The 16,633-nt window shown below is 46.1% G+C and overlaps 1 protein-coding gene across 4 annotated transcripts; it reads left to right on the top strand.

Moving 5' to 3' along the window:
* The first annotated feature begins 45 nt into the window (after positions 1-45).
* On the top strand, positions 46-16,337 carry DRC3 (dynein regulatory complex subunit 3). Of its 4 annotated transcripts, none has more exons than XM_027683736.1 (13): positions 46-158; positions 1,126-1,298; positions 2,677-2,793; positions 4,150-4,316; positions 4,907-5,053; positions 6,226-6,345; positions 7,438-7,550; positions 8,845-9,019; positions 12,048-12,179; positions 13,429-13,499; positions 14,291-14,414; positions 15,762-15,893; positions 16,068-16,337. In XM_027683736.1, exons 2-13 carry the CDS (start codon positions 1,142-1,144, stop codon positions 16,164-16,166), a joined length of 1,554 nt encoding a protein of 517 aa, XP_027539537.1. In that variant the 5' UTR covers positions 46-158; positions 1,126-1,141; the 3' UTR covers positions 16,167-16,337. The 4 variants fall into 4 exon arrangements, with proteins under 4 accessions (XP_027539537.1, XP_027539535.1, XP_027539538.1 ...); XM_027683734.1 differs by having other exon boundaries at positions 158-274; XM_027683735.1 differs by lacking the exon at positions 46-158 and adding an exon at positions 185-308.
* The last annotated feature ends 296 nt before the right edge of the window (positions 16,338-16,633 follow it).

The following is a 16,633-nucleotide window of genomic DNA, read 5'->3' as shown; positions in this document are numbered from 1 at the left end:
GGCACGGTCCCGGCGCTGATTGGCTGACACGGATTTCTTGCGCCCTGATTGGCAGCTGGCCTTCCCACCCACTCCGCGCCCATTGGCGCCTGAGGAGGTCATGTGGCCGCCCTTAGCAACGCGCCGGAGCTTCCTTAGCAACGGGCGCCGAGGCGCGGGTGGGAACCGGGGACCAGGAACCGGGAATCAGGGATAGGGGATCGGGGATTGGGGATCGGGAATAAGGAATTAGGAACTGGGCACAGAGCCGACTCGGAGCCCCGGGGACCTGCGGGTGAGAGGCCTGAGAGGCCGGGATCTCGGCTTCGGTGCGTCTCGCGGGGGGAATCGGTGGCCTCTTCCCACACGCCGGGAGGGGTGGTTAGAAGCGACCCTGACTGAAGGGACGATGGACAAGTGCTCATCCCTGAGAGTGTCCAAGGCCAGACTGGACAGGGCTTGGAGCAACCTGGTCTAGTTGGAAAGTGTCCCTGCCCATGGCGGGGGGTGGGACGAGATGAGCTTTAAGGTCCCTTCCAACCCAAACCATCCTGGGATTGTACAAAAAAGGTGGAAAGGAAGGTCAAGGATGGATAAACCCAGAACCTGCTGCCCTTTGGTCTTTACTGAGCACAGCCATAGGTTTGGGTTGTTAGTAAAAAGCCTTGATGAGGACAGAACTCTCTAAACTCAGACATTTATCCTTCCTGTCCTATGCAAAAAAAAAATCAAAACAAATTCCATAATTACTGACATCTTACACAAGCAACAGCTTGACGATTCCAGTCCTTCACACTGATTCATTAGCTGTGCACGGTTCTGGAAAGACAAATAGTCTCATGCCTCCAGGGCAACATTAGGGATATTAAAATTTCCATGAAGAATTTCGTCACTGAACGGGTTGTCAAGCGTTGGCACAGGTTGCCCAGAGAAGCTGTGGCTGCCCCATCCCTGGAAGTGTCCAAGGCCAGGTTGGACGGGGCTTGGAGCAACCTGGGCTAGTGGAAGGTGTCCCTGCCCATGGCAGGGGGTGGGACTGGATGAGCTTTAACATCCCTTCCCACCCAAACCATTCTGGGATTCTGTGACTGCTGGAAATTGTAGCAGGGCAGGGATCTAATTTATTTTTCTCTTCTGTCCTTTAAGGCTGACACTTCTCACAATGAGTCAGTTTTACAATGACGTTGAGCCAAACATTATCGATGATGAAATGGTGCTGAAAGCCGTTGAAAAGACGTGTCCAGAGGACCTTGGAGAACTTGCCCAAGGGGAAAATATTAACTTTAAGGATGTGACAGAGCTACAGCTTAGCTTTAAAAGTGAGTATCAGAATATATGCATTCTTTCCTTCTTCTTTTGTTGGAAGGTAATAGAGCAAAGCACAAGGCGGGTAACTGGCAATTAAACAATCACGATTAGCTTGGATTTATCATGTGAAAAGTAACATCTGGACTTACATTTTTGGTCATCCCTGTGCAAAGTATGAGCGAGCTGGGTGCTTTTGCTGATGAGTAACCTCAAAGCTGCTTTGCTTCCCATTGTTATTGTCACTGCTGTTCTCATTTAACATTTATATTGTGGTGACACCTACAGGCCACGGGCCTATAGGGCCCCTTGGTGCATGGACAAATCCAACCCTGGGCAGGCTCTGCCATGGCTGGTGATTGTGTGAGAGCAATTTTGGGGATTATGGTGATTACAGTCCGATTTGGTGGCGTCCGCTGGTCATCCATAGCTTTACCACAGCCTGCCTCTTACTGTCAAACCAGTTGTAAACTTGCATTCAAAAAGTGAAAAGGAAGAACATTTGGCTCAATATTTGAGTATTGGGGGGAGGGTGTTGTAATTTGATGGGCAAAAATCTACTTTTGATTATTCATTGTGTGCTCCAGTAAAATAATGTGTGTATGAGTTGATTTCCGTAGAAAAGACTCCCTTGACCTGATCCTGCATAGATTTGTTTGCACATACAAAATACAGACTGTGTGAATATTTTGTGCATGCAGTTTCTTGCTTTAGTGTGCCCTCAGTAAATGAGGATAGCTGGAGAGCAACTGATGAGTTCTGAGAAGAGAAATGGGAATGAGAATGTTCTCTATTTCCTGTCACTTTGGTGCTGATGTTTTGCTGTAGTGCCTAACAGCCTGCCCTTGTGATTCTGCTTTTTGGAGGAAGCTAAATGCAGGGATATTGATTAGTTCTAAACTGCAGCCTTCACTGAAAGAGTAGACTTCAACTTCCTCTCCTGTGATGAGAATGCCGGGAGCAGGAGAGTCATTTACAAAAGCAGGAGCTGGGAACTGCTAGACTGCAAATGCAGAGAAAAGCAGAGCTCATCCCAAATGTCCCTCTTGGAGCTGCAAGGGAAAATGAAGGTCAAGGCCTCCTACTGGTGGATTCATAAAGCCACTGGAGTGCAGGGCCAGAGTCAGCAGCCCCTCCGCGCCTCGTTGGCCTCACTGATGAGCAGCGTGCACTGGTGCAGGACACTGAGGTTAACTGGGCTGTTTCATTGAAATCTCATCCAGCCAGTGCACCTCTGAGCTCTCCAGGGCACTCATCACACACTGAAAGTCATTTTGGAGGTAGGACTGGACATGTTTCCCTTGTGCAAGACAGCGTGTCTGGTAAACCGAAAGCTATCTCACATGAAAAGCAATTTTATTTTATTTTATTTTTTTTCCCCTGTGGCTTTAGGTATCCTGCAGATTGATAATCTGTGGCGGCTGGAGAATCTGACTAAACTGCAGCTGGACAACAATGTCATTGAGAAGATAGAAGCTCTGGAGAGTCTGGTTCACCTTGTATGGCTTGGTGAGATACAGGCATAGGAGGTTGGGTCCTTCACAGGTGCAGAGCAATCTGTGATAAACCAGGATGTCACCTTTCTTCTGAAACACGACTGATAGGAGCTTTCCCAGGGAAGGCTGTCAGCTGTCTGTGTGTTTCCTTATTTGACTGTCAAATGTCAAAATGCCTGAGTATCAGAGCTGCAAAACAATCCTTCATGTGTTTCAAAACTGGGTTTAATACATTTGGTGTGGCAGGAACAGGATGCTGAGGTTTCAAGGTTGTTTCCAGGGTTCATATTGTATTTGGAGATGACTTTCAGGAATATTTATGGAAACACCTCTGTGATTTAGAAGCATGTTTTCAAGGCTACTGCAGGCATTTCAGAGCCTGCAACCCACCATCTTTACCCCTGTATCCTTAAGGGCTTGGTGTCATTGTTGTCCCAAGAAGTGCCTGTCCTTGTAGCCTTATGTGACTCCTTTCAGCTGCACAGATGCAGAGCTTGGAGCATTCTCTGGAATTGCAGCCACGTTGCTGGCTGGAAGTCTAAATATATCCTCAGCACGCCAGGCTGCAGCTCGTAAGCACATCGTGAGATGTCTAATGGGCTCTTCCGCCCAGTTGTCTGCACTGTTCTGCTCCACAGATGACTGATGCACTTGTGAATCACCAACTGATCACCACAGTGTAAGGAGAGTGTTTTGAAGCACATTCTCATGTTCTGTTTGCCCAAAGGCTGCAGTGGTTCAGCTGCTGCTGCTGGACGAGTGTCTCAGCCACCCACGTAACCTCATCAACTGTCTTTGGACTCTTGAATTGCTCAGTACTGGCCAGAGAGCAAATACTGCCCTTAGTCGTGGTGTTAGGATGATGTTCTGGCAGGAGAAGAGGATGTTTCAATGAGTGAAATAGCTAAAGTGGGTGTATGCCTTTGCAAACCTCCACTGGTGTGGAACTGGGATATGTCTGTCCTGTGGGAATGACCACAACAGTGGCATTGGTGTGGCAGGTCAGAGTCTGCAAGAAACAAGGCAGGGAGTGTCAAATTTGTCATAGAAATTCCCCTCTTAGGGCATTTCCCCACCTCTTGTGTTTTGGGTTTCCCCATAAGGCAGAAGTCCCTTTCAGGTTGTGTGTGTGGACTCTGTGTGGAGTAACTTCAGCTGTTCCTCTCATTTAGAATTTGCATGGACAGTTGCAACGAGGAGATAGGAATGAAGAATGATTTAATGCCAAGCTTTTCCTGTGGGGACACTGACCACCCCTGAGGAAAATCTGTACATAAACTCCTAAATCCAGAGCCAGGCTAAATGCAAGGTCTGAATCAGGGCGTTCTGCTAGAAATAATTTACCTTTGATTTCTAAACTCTTCCCCAGACTTGTCCTTCAACAATATTGAAGTAATTGAGGGCCTGGATACCCTTGTCAAACTGCAAGACCTCAGTCTCTACAGTAACAGAATATCTAAAATTGAGAATATGGACACGTTGCAAGAGCTGCAGATTTTCTCCATAGGGAAGAATAACCTGACCAATCTGGAAAATGTGAGTGCTCCCTGCCTTTGCAAATATTCCTTGTCAAAGGATCAGATATTCTAAAACTGACGTTTGCCACTGTGTCCAAGCCCCTCCTTAGGGGAGAAAATTCTCCTTAGGATTTCTAAGTAGTCTGATGTCCACTGTGGTTTGGGTCCTCTGTCCTGGTGTTGAGTGCTTCCTGCAGCCATTTCTCCTTTAGATTATTGACTCCTGGGGGCCCAGTTCTGTCACTGCTGTCAGCCATGGCAAAATTCCTATTGGCTCACATGAAAGCTGGAAAAGGGATAAGTGGTTACATATGAGAAAAGGAAGGAGACTAGGATTTATTGGGGGTTCTTTTGAGGGCATTTTACCAATCTGAGAGCTGTGATTTGCCTATCCCATCTGCCTTCTCTCTCCACCCATTGTCTAGATATTCCCAATGTGAATTTAAGTATCTCCTTTCCCAAAAGCATTAGAAACTCATAATTGAGTGTCGTATGAATTTTGCAGTGGAGCAGAAAACATATTCCAACCTAAATGTAAAAAGAGCAACGAATTTCAAGTCTGTGTTTCTCCAGCAGTTGGAAGTACAGGTCTCTTTGCCTTTGGCACAGGTTGTCTATCTCAGGAGGTTAAAAAGCTTACGGACACTGAACCTGTCTGGGAACCCCTTCTGTGATGACAAGCAGTACATGCTGTTTGTTGTTGCTCATCTTCCAAACCTGGTGTACTTGGACTTCAAGCTCGTGAGAGACACCACGGTAAGATTTCTGCAATTCCCTGCTTGGGAAATCAGGCAACAGCTTCTTACAGAGCCTTTCCTTTGTTGGTGTGCCAGCAATATTCCAGCACTGAGGGCAGGCTCCCTGCAGAAATCAGGCTCACAGAAGCACACAGTGTTTATTCTGCTTCCACCTAACAGCTGTGAACCTGTAGGCCAAATTCTATCAAATCTGACAGAGGGGTAAAGGTGTCAGAAGCACGATGTCTTCACAGATTTTGTGAAAATCAGTAGCTGTGTGTGGGAGAGGGGCCTGGTTCTTGCTGCCACAGAGAGGCTGCAGTGTGAGTGCAAGTCTTCTTAGAGAAACTCGAGGAAATGAGTGTTGAGACAAGGATCCAGGGGGAAGGAAGCTTGGTGGTCCTGCTGCTCGCGGAGACATTTATTTCAGTGGCAGACTGACAGACCATCCAGGTAAGGAGGTGCCTGGATGCACCTCCCACTTTTGATTTCTGATAGTTCATCCTCACCAGTAACCTGTGGGATGCTTTTTCATCCCGCGGCTCAAAGGAACAAAGATGAGGGGTTTTTGTTCAGGTGTTTTTTTAGTAACCAAGGAACATGATTAATTGTAAATTTGTTTGGCACAGAGCAGGAGCTGTGCTTGGAAGATACATTGCTCTTAGCATAGGACTGGAAGGGCTTTCCAGGTCATGGAGTGCAGTCCCTGCTCTTCAGACAGTACGTCAGAGAATTGCATACTTAAATTTGTCGAGCTTCAGTTTCAAGCTAATGAGATTCTTGCCCCTGGTACTACCTTGCCATCCACTCCTCCAAAGAGCCTTCTCCTCCCTAGAAAATGTATTAACCTCACTGGCTGATCAAATCAGAGCTCAAATTCCAGAAGTCAAAATAGTACTTCCTGCCAAGAGAGAAAAAAACAACTCCAAAGATGAGAAAATGGAGAAAGAAAAGTTTCCTGGGACTGAATCAGCTCAGATGCATTGAATGCAGAAGCCGAGTAATATGCCAACAGAAAATGGTATGAGGAATGGATTAGAAACTTCATAAGTAGTTTAATAAAAAGCCCACAAATAGATGGAGATGCAGATGTCACTCAGGTGCATTTTCTAGAAAGATCGATTACCTATGCCCAGATTTGTTGAGCACTGCTGGATAATCTAATACAAATACTTTATCTGTATTTCTCAGAGAGAAGCTGCAGTTTCAAAGTATCAAGATCTTACTAAGCCCTTGGAACAAGAGGAAGCTCGGGCCCTTGCTCTTCAGGAGATAAAACAGGCAAAGCAGGAAGAGCTGGAGTACCATGAGGTAGGTTTTCTTTGGCTGGCTGTGTGTTGTCTCAGGAGAAAGAAGCACAAACACATATTGACTTGTCTTTTACATGCTTGGAGATTTAATGAGAGGTTAACATCGACTCTGCTAAAACTAAGGCTTGGATTAATCTCTGTGATCTCTGAATCTCATCTTTTGAATGAAAACAGGAACTGCTGTGGAATACACATGACATGGGAGAACATAATTCTTTGGGCTGAACAATGGAACTGCAGATATAGACCCTGCAAAGCTAAATAGTAAATCATACCCAAGGAATTTATCAGCCTGACATGAGATTGAGAAAATTACAGGTCTGAGGGAACTGTTAGAATTTTCATGGGGAAGTGACTTTTTTTCTCCTTCACACTAAGTTAATGGCTTTTCATTAGTTTTATGGTTAAACTCTTCAGGGTTTTGAGAGATCCCTGTAGTCCTGTGACCAGACTGAAAACAACACCAGGCAGAATGATGCTTTCATTTGTGGCCTGGCTCTGTATTTCAGACCTCTGGAAGGTCACATGGGCTGAAGAGCAGGAGGTGGTTCAGTGACAGGGAGGATGTCTGCGTGTTTTCCCTCCAGCCCTCTCCAAAGTCCGCTAACACTTTATCTGAAAGGCTTAAAAGCCTTGCAATATGTGTTTGTATGTGATAAGGTCATATATTGGCAACTGGCACAGGTTGCCCAGAGAAGCTGTGGTTGCCCCATCCCTGGAAATGTCCAAGGCCAGCCTGGATGGGGCTTGGAGCAGCCTGATCTAGGTCCCTGCTCATGGCAGGGGATTGTAACAAAATGCTCTTTAATGTCCCTTCCAACCCATTCTATGATTCTATGATTCTATGATATGAGATTAAACAGTGTTTTCTATCCTTAGGCTACAGAGTTGTAGCAGCAAAGCCCCTGGGATGGGTTTCACTCCAGTTGCAAGGTGCTTTCCTGGCTTGGTTGGTGTGTCTGCTGTGTTGGTATAACTGTGTCTGTACCAGTGTTCAGCTGCTGGTGAGGTGCTTATAGGAGAGACACATCCTGAGGACTGGCAGCAGGTTGGCATCTTTATTTTACTTATTTTCCTCTGTTTTTCTTCAAAGACAGCCTTTGTTGAGCACCTGAATGGATCATTCCTGTTTGACAGTCTGTATGAAGAGGATACAGAAGCTGCCAAACTGGCTTCCCTCCCTGGAGTGGGGGACCTGCTGCAGGCATATCCTTCCTGGGTTTGGAATACCTACAGCTAAAAGGTAATGCCTGGAGTTAAGAAAGAGGTGTACCCACAGGGACTCTTCATCCTTTGCTTTTGTCCAGGGCTGAAAGCTACATTGATCTAAGATCTGAGACAGTCTGTGTTCAATTTTGGAATGGTACCAAAAATTACGCTGCAAGACTGTGAGACCACTGACAGCTTTAAGGCTTGATATCTTGTGAAATATGAGGGCTCCAAACAAATGGTTCATATTACTGGCAAGCTGGCCAGCCCAGCTTGAAACATCCCATTTGTAAAACCACTCGTTTCTATCCCCAACAGGTCATGAGATCCCAGCGTTTTAAATTCTCACCGTTGTAATTACCATATTCCTTTTCCTTCCCCTGAACCAAACACAATTTCGGCGGCCTCCTTTTGTGACCCTGCAAGAATCAAGGCTTTGTACTTTCTTTAAGTCTGGAATCCACTTAAAGTTTAAAATGAGCTGGAAGATAAATCTCTGTCAGTTAGATTGTGAGAGCGCAGCCGCTAAAATCATGTTGAAATTGAAGTGGTGGGAGATAGGAACAGACTAATCAGAACGATACGAGTCGCATATCTCACAACCTGCCAGAACTGGCAACGGGAAGTTTCCAGGCCAGCACATTTTTCTGATCATTGCTTCTACACGGGGGAGCAGAAAGCAGACGCTTTTTTTTGCCTTTTTTCTTTTCTCATTCAGATTAATAGAGTATTGTCAAGGCCAGTAACTTGACCTTCCTTAAAATTGCATTACACTGTTGGGGAAAAATGCATCACGGCTTAACTACAGTAGACTCCAAAAACAATTCCGTTGCCAAGATAATAGCAGAAGAAAAATTGACGTTATTTTTGTGATGCTACCAAGTCAGTAGTTTATTCTGTGTTCTGGCTGTAGACTCCAGAGCTGTATTTATTAACTACACAGGCACTGTATTCACACTTGTGAAGACAGATAGGGTTGCACGCTTCCTTCTGCTGCTGTGTCAGAAGAGTCAGACAAGTGTATGTATTTCCTTCTCTTCCTCAAGGCTTTTTGCCCCCTCAAATTGCCACAGCTTTCTCCATACCCTTAAGGCACCAAAATCCTCTGCATAAAATGTGAAGGGGTGACCCAGTCCTTCCCCAGACAGAATATTTGGCAGCCTGCTCCCAGCAAGAACCACAGAGTTTACATAAAAGTAGCTTGTAGCTCTTGTTCCTCAGATTTGCAGAGGTAGAGGGAACATAACATGTTGCTCCACTGAACAAGCAAAGCCCTTGACTCTGCTGTCACATACAGGAAGGAGTTTGTGTCAGTTTGTGAGAAACTGTATAACTATGGACTGGAAGAGTATGAAAAACGAGAAGCTGAAGTCTCTGATTTCTACAAAACACTTCATGAAGTTCTATTAGCCAGCCAGGAAGAGAGCAAGAAAGCAATGTTTGACTTTGAAAATCGCAACAAACAGGTAATGTTATACTTTTATTTGTTTGATACGTGATTTCTCTGCATCATATGCCAGCTTTTAATGTCACTGAAAATGAGAGTGTACTCCACTAAAATTAGGAAAATTATTCTGGATTGACACTGCTGTAATGGGAATCAGTATTTGATGCCTACTGGCAGAATCACAGAGTGGTTGAAGGTGGAAGTGACCTATGGAAATCATCTGGTCCAATGCCCCTGGTCAAGCAGGACCACCCACACCAGGGTGCCCAGGACTATGTTTGAATATTTCCAAGGATGGAGACTCCACAGCCCCTCTGGACAACCTCTTCCAGTGCTCACTCACTGATATTTCCTTACAAGTTTCTTACAGTATAAATGTACGTGAAGAAAAAATGTGGGTTTTTTAGCTAATATGACATCATTACCATAATGTTAAAAGTTTTCTAGTAGTTTATGTCGGAAAAAAATTTGGGAATTGAAATTTCCACCTTTGGGCAAAGCACAGCCAGTTAATACAGCCTTTATCTATACTGGAAATTCAGCGTAGAACAAAATGAACATGTCATAAAGTTATCATCTCTAAAGGTAAAGGTCCTTCAAGGCTCTGCAGAAAAAAAGTGGCTAAAAAGAGTGGAGTTTTTTAACTTGGTTTTTGCCATCCAGAAAAGTTACCAATATTTAAGAAAATGGAAATGCTCAACCTTTCTTTTAGTTCAAATATTTTTATGAAGTTGATTTAAAATATAGATTTATCAGATTTAATGCCATTCCCATTCTCTTTGAGATCCCCGACAGCTCTCCCTTCAATGAAAAATGGGGAAGAAAAGGAAGGAAATTGCAGGGTATTCAGTTTATTTTCAAGTAATTTTCTGCTTCAGTTCATTTTGTCAACAACAGCTCAAAGAACTATAACAAAAAAAACTCAGATGAAGTTATTGTAATGTATTTCTAGTCTTTTTAAAGCAGAAACTCTTTCTTTTCATTCTGTTCAACTGCAGCCACCCATTGTGGCTGCTCAGGGCGTAGCTTCTAGCTGGATCCCTTTCTAACCATGTATAATAGATGGATCATGATTTTGTTTCCACAGGAAAAATAAGGGGGGGGGTGGCTAAAGCCTGGTAACACTGTCAGCTGAGAGAGCAGGTCCCTGACAAGTGACACCAGCAGAGTCACGAGCGCTGGCTGCAAACCAGGTCACTTTTGTTGCAGTGCCTCGTCACACGCTGACAGCTGCTGAGTCACCCTGATCCCGGGGCCTTGGACCTTGCTGACTCATGCTGGAAAACTGGCTCCAGCAGCTCTGGTTGGGACAGGAGCTGGCAGCAATGCCAGAGTCACAGAATCGCAGGATAGTTTGAGTTGGAAGGGACTGAAGGGTCCTCCAGTTCCAACCCAAAGTTTGACGTGCATGTTCAGTTAACTTGCACTTTAATTCCCATTATACCTTCCATAAAAAAAACCTATAACCAACAAAAGAAAACTAAAAAAGCACAAAAAGAAAGAAAACCCAACAAAAAAACCAAAATCAAGCCCAAAGAAACACGGCGAAGGCCAGGTTTTGGTTGTTCATCTTTGGTGACCTACAGGCTCAGCTATGGACTGAGCTGCAAGGGCATGGAGGGACAGGATGAGAGAAAATGGCCCTAAGCTGAAGGAGGGGAGTTTTAGATTGGATATCAGGAAGAAATTCTTCCCTGTGAGAGTGGTGAGGCCCTGGCACAGGTTGCCCAGAGAAGCTGTGGCTGCCCCATCCCTGGAAGTGTCCAAGGCCGGGGTTGGACAAGAGCAACCTGGTCTAGTGGAAAGTGTTCCTGCCCATGGCAGGGGGTAGAACAAGATGGACTTTAAGGTCCCTTCTAATCCAAAGCATTCTGTGATTCTCTGAACAGGACACAGCATGGCAGTTTTCATATAAATATTGGAGGAGTTGATATCAAAACTGAACACAGTGTTTTAACAGCATTTCCCCAGTCATTTAAAATTGCTGGAGGAGTTCAAAAGGCACAGAGGCCCCAGCAGACTCCAGTCTGTGAGCCATTCTTAGGGCTGTTTGTCTGGCTGTAATCCTTTCATGTAAACTTGGGTAACCTGTAAAATCACTGTGCTCTCTGAAGTTGGTTACGGAGCATTAAAGGCCTTGAACTTTGAAGTTATTGCTCCCAGAGGTGCAGCTTGAATGGCTCTGGAGCCTTTTGAGCCTCCTAACTTGTTTACATTGGAGAAGAAGATACCTTGCTCTCCCCTTCCCCCTTTTAACACTGCAAAATTTAGATAATTCAGTCCATTTCCTTTGGGAGTGGTTTTCATCAGAATTCTTTATTTTAGCCCGTTCCATTCCCACTCAGGAGAAGTAGATTAGATATAATAAAACATATATATTTTTTCTCCTTTTTTTAACAATTGTTAACTTATTTTAAACAGGTTTGAAAAGAATACATTGCTCAGCACAGGGGGATTTTTTTTTTGATCCAAGAAAACATAAATCTTGCCTGATACAAAACTGACGTCAATATTTAATTCTGAAGGGCAATAAATCCTTGCTGTAAGAGGAAGGCAGGCAATGATAGGTGTTCCATATTCAGAATACTAAATCCTGACCCTATGGAAGTCAGTCAAGATACTCCTTGGCGTGAAGTGGATCAGGATTTAGGCCTGCTTTTCTTTCTCCCAAGTAATTGTTAATCTCTTCTTCGTGGCCAGCAATGTCAGGAATTTAATATTATTCCTTTTTTTTTTTTTGCTTGAAATGTGTCAGAAGGCAAACCAAAGTTGGAAGCATAGAAGGGCCAAAGTCTTCTGCTGAGTGGAGGATGAGGAAGCATTTTCCCAATCCCACTGCACTGCCCCTGGATCGGGATCATTAGTGCAGTAGCAAACCTCAGCACTGTTGACTACCCAGTATGTAAATGTGGAGACTTCCCTGAATCATCACATTTCATTTCAGCTAATCAGCAGCAGGAACTTTTCTCACATATGTAACAAGTTAATTAGATTGCAATGGAGTGCTGAACACAAACTGTAAGTAATTTATGTATCTCTGTGTTTAGAGGCTGGATGAGATTCATCATGCCAGGAGTTACGATGTTGCTGAGTCTAAACGAGCCGAGTGCCAGGAGGACATCCTTCAGCTGTCGGATACACTCATGACCTTGGAAGCGCTGCTATCCAACGAGCTGGAGGTAAGGATCAAGGACACACCTGTGAGACCTCACAGCCAGAACACGGGGAGGGTCACTTTTCTATTGCTGCACCCCTGTTTAGCAGCTCATTCCACAAAGAGGGGGGCACGGGACTTCACTCAGGCTAAAGTTTTGTCTCCATCTTATTCTTCCTCTGCTCAAAGTTGATATGGGTGAAATCAGGCCCTGCACACCTTACAACAGATTTCTGTTTCTCAGAGCAGAACACTGTATGTCCTTCCCATCTCCCCAAGCTGATTTCCCACACTTCAGAGAAAGGGAGGTTGTGCAGTCATTTTATAGGTCTGCACAAGTCACTGCATAGCATGGGGTGTGCATCTGGGATTCTAGAGGTGTAATTCTTTGAAGCTGATCTTTGCTATGAATAAAATTACACACATTCCTGCTCAGCTTACTGCATTTGCTTGCATAATAGCTGCCTTTTCCTCCCCAGACTTTTCCTCAAAAACTAGGGCAGGGCTGCTAATGTGAATCTTCATTTAAGGAAAGAAACCAAGTAATCTGTTTAAAAATGAGCAGGCAGGAGCTGTGGCCTGTGTGCAAGCAGAGGCAGCAGTTTGCTTTTGGGAGTGTGGATGGCAGAAATCAGCAGCTCAGAATGGATCCTCAGTGCATCAGGATTGTGCCTTTTAGTGTTTCCTGAGTTGGCCCTCACTGTCTGCGGTCCCTGATGGGATGAGCAGAAGCACTTCCCCCTGTGTGCCTTCCTGGATGTGCAGGTTTGGGTATCAAGACATTTAAGTGCAACACTTCACAGATTCTCCATCAGCCATTTCCGAGGGAGGGAAAAGGCAGCAGCAATTTTAATTTCTGAAGACTAACCCAAAAGCTGCAATAAGCCCAGGCAGTGGTTGTGCTTCTGACAAGAGGCTCTTCACACAGACAAGGAGACATGGCAGGGGATGGGAATACAGCCCTCTCCAGGCATTCCTTAGGTGAGGGTAAGGAAGGATCAGCTGGCTTGCCCCAGACACTTGGTAAAGGCATCATTCAGTCAACTTCCCTCCAATAAACTGATTCTGATTTTCTGTCCCTGAAGGAGGAAAGAAAATCTTGCAGCACTTTGAAAACACTTTAAATGCTCGAGGCAGTTTAGTTTCTGACTGTGCTAATAACAGCAGTGAGTCCAAATTACAATAAATTGTAGATTCCTCCTAGACTCCCTGACTCCCTGTTATGTTTATGCAAGTGTTCATTGTGATATTTCCTCTTTTCCCCCTCTGTTAAGGAGCAATTACAGATTTTTAAAAGAACCATTGATGTCACAGTATCAACATTCATGGAAAATGTTAAAGAGATATATCCTTTTCACAGTATGTTGGCTTGGACCTCCCAGTGATGTACCTACACCTCACCTCTAAATCCACAAATGAGCCATCAGTATAAAAACTTAATTTTTTAATTTTATTTTTTTTAATCAACAGAAAATATCTTTTCCCAGGTTTGAGGGACAGTCATTTAAGGTGCCCAGTTTCTTCCTGTGGAGACTGTGGAGCACAAAAAAGATCTAATTCTCCTGTGCTGAAAGTCTGTAGGACTTAGGCAGCTTTCACCCTGTTGGGAATTTTCTTTTCTTCTCCACACAGAGAAGACAAAACTATGGGAAGATCTGATTTGACTGTTTTCTAGGTACATTGCTGCCATAGCAGCCAATGAAATACCTACAATTCTTGTTGAAATTTCTTTAAATGGCCTTCATTTTTGTGTTTGTGATGTCTTCTGGAAAAAAAGGGAGATGAGAACACTGAAGTGCTTCAGTGACAGGTTACACTGCTTTAAATCTAGAAATGTGTTGGCCTGGTGCAAATAATTGCACTGCATTCAGAGCTCAGCTTTTACCTAGAGGCCTCCTCTGATTTCCCTTGCAAAGCTGGGTCCTCTCTCAGTTCTGTGTCATTTTTAGCAGTGAGATGAGGCCCAATGTGTGATTAAGAGCTGAAAGTAGGTACCCTCCACCACAGCAGCTTCTGGGGGCAGCCAGGCTCCTTCCTGCAAAAGCCCACTGTGGACACCTAGTCCCAGTTACAGGAAGTTGTTTAATCTCCACTGGTGAGGGGTGTGGTAAACGTTTTCCTTGACATCTTCTGTATGATGGGCCAGTGCCGGGACCTGGAAAACCAGCACCATGAAAAGCTGATGGAGATTGCCCTCACCACATTGGAGAAATCACTCAAGGGCAAGCTTGAGGAGGATTTGCCAGCTGATGTTCAAACGGTGAGGGCACAAAAAAAATCCATCTCTGGTAGGGAGTCAGCAAAAAAAGGAGGCCACAGCCTCTTCTCTGAAGGGACAGGATTTCCAGGAGACTCAGTGCTGCCAGAGCCATCCCTGAAACAGAGAATAACCTCCTTCCTAGAGGCCCCACTTGGCTCTGGACATCTCCACTGACTAGGAGAGGGGATAACTGCACTGCACGTTTCCCTGGGTGCTGCCAGAGCTGGTGGCAGCAGCTCAGGAGGGATGCTGAAGAAGTACCTCTGCTGCCTCCAGCACAACTCAGTGCTCTGGCTGATTTCCAGGCACTCAGGCAGCATCTTTGCAGCATTCACTCGCAGCTGGTTTTGTTCAGACTCTCCCTGCTCCCACAGCAGAATCTCAACAGCGCTCTGAATTTCATGCACCGGGGCTCTGTTTGCCTCAGTGATTTCAAAAGCCCTTCCTGGAGATCCCCCAGCCCTCGAGCTGACCTGGAGGCAGGATGTGACACTTCAAATGGAGCCTTCCACCGGCCCCTCAGTCCTGCTGTGAGAGCAAAGATCCCAGCAGCCTTCCCAAAACCACAGGGATTGTTGCAGTGCTCCTGCTGCCCTTTTTGCCTTTGTTATTCCTTCATTTAGTGTCTCAATCACTTGAGTTTGCATTAGCTGCGGTTTTGCTCTGTCCAGATTATCCCAGCCCTCCGTAACTCCAGGTAATCAAGAGCTGACAGACACAAACCAGACCCCTGAGCCCCGGGGGGAGCTCCCTGCTTTATGGGCCGTGCAGATGGTGGTGGTTCTGCTCCGCTGCCACGCACCCATTTTGCCTCACTGCCATCCATTTCCAGGGAGAAGCAATCTCCATTTGTCCAACAGCTGCACTTGGCTGCAGGAGAAGAGTCATTACGGGTTAGCGAAGCCACCCTCTATTTAGAGCCACGGGGGAAGTCACTGCTTCCATTAGAAGCTGGGACTCCAAAAATGAAGATTTACAGCCAGTGCCACCAGTGCAGGAGACCCTTCCAAGAGTGATTTTCCATTTCCAGGCATGCTGGAGCATATGCAGCCGTGCTTCAGCACCAGCTGCACAGGAGCCCTGCCTGCACAGAGCTCTGCTCCAGCACGTGAAACCAAGGTTGCTTCCTCAGTTTCCCCACCTGCACTAGGGATAAAGGTCCATTACACCGTAGTGAGGCCAAGGGTAAAACATTGGATTCATCCCCATGACTAGGGATATACCAGTTTGAACAGAGGGCTGATTTCTCCCCTGGAGCAACTGCAGTTGCTGTGCTGCTCCCTCCGAGCTCTGCTGCTTTCATTGTGTGCCCACCCCCTCCCCTCATCCGGTCACGTTACCTCCCAGCTCCTCGTGGACAAAAACACCATTGTCAACGCTGTCAACATGTCCCACAGCATCCGCCTGCGGAAGATTGATAAGCGGGAGAGCGACATGCTCTGCAACACCTACCACTGGCACATCTCTGTGACCGAGAAGGTAAGAGACCCTCGTGCTCAGGGGGACGGGGCACAGACAGGTCTGGCCCAGGTGGCAGGGCCACTGCGAGGAGAGACCCTCCCAGACCTTTGCTGGAGCTCTCTGTGCTCCAGGGACCCCAGGAAGGGACCCTGACACACCTGCAGATTCACTGCTCGGTTTCAATCTGTCCAGGCTTTCCAAACTGAGAGCGACAGAAACCGCGCCTGTATCAAAAGGATCACGTCCTACATCAACACTCTCCAGAAGGAGCTGGATAACACAAAGATCTAGGAGCCTGTGGAATAGGGCTGGGCAGCTGCCTCAGCTGGGGGCACACAGGACAGCCCCCAGCAGGAACAGGTGCCTCTATGCCCGAGCTGCCTGGGACGTTTCCGACCAAAAGCACATTTCTTCCATCCCACCATAAACCACAAATAAAAGCTACTTCTTGACTCTGGAAAAGCATCCGAAGCTCTGTCTCTTCCATCATGTTGGCACGAAGCCCGTGCAGGCAGCTCAGACCTGGTCACAGGGGGTTATGGATCAGCTGTGAGCTGATTGAACCAAATCATCGTAGCATATCATGCCTGAAAGCTTCGGTACCTGCAAGCACAGTGGCAGGAACCTGTGAGCCGCAGGCACGAGGCAGCAGCTCGGGAGAGGAGCGCTCTCCATCAAACCACCCCCGAGATAACAGCAGGTTTCCAGCTCAGCAGGCACAAAGCTGGCGGGGGCTCCGCATGCCTGGGAGCCTCATC

The sequence above is a fragment of the Neopelma chrysocephalum genome, unplaced genomic scaffold, assembly GCF_003984885.1.
Source record: "Neopelma chrysocephalum unplaced genomic scaffold, ASM398488v2 Primary Assembly neopelma1_65, whole genome shotgun sequence".
NCBI lineage: Eukaryota > Metazoa > Chordata > Aves > Passeriformes > Pipridae > Neopelma > Neopelma chrysocephalum.
The sequence above is the reverse complement of the archived record's forward strand: the minus strand, read 5'-3'. Positions and strand labels throughout refer to the sequence as shown.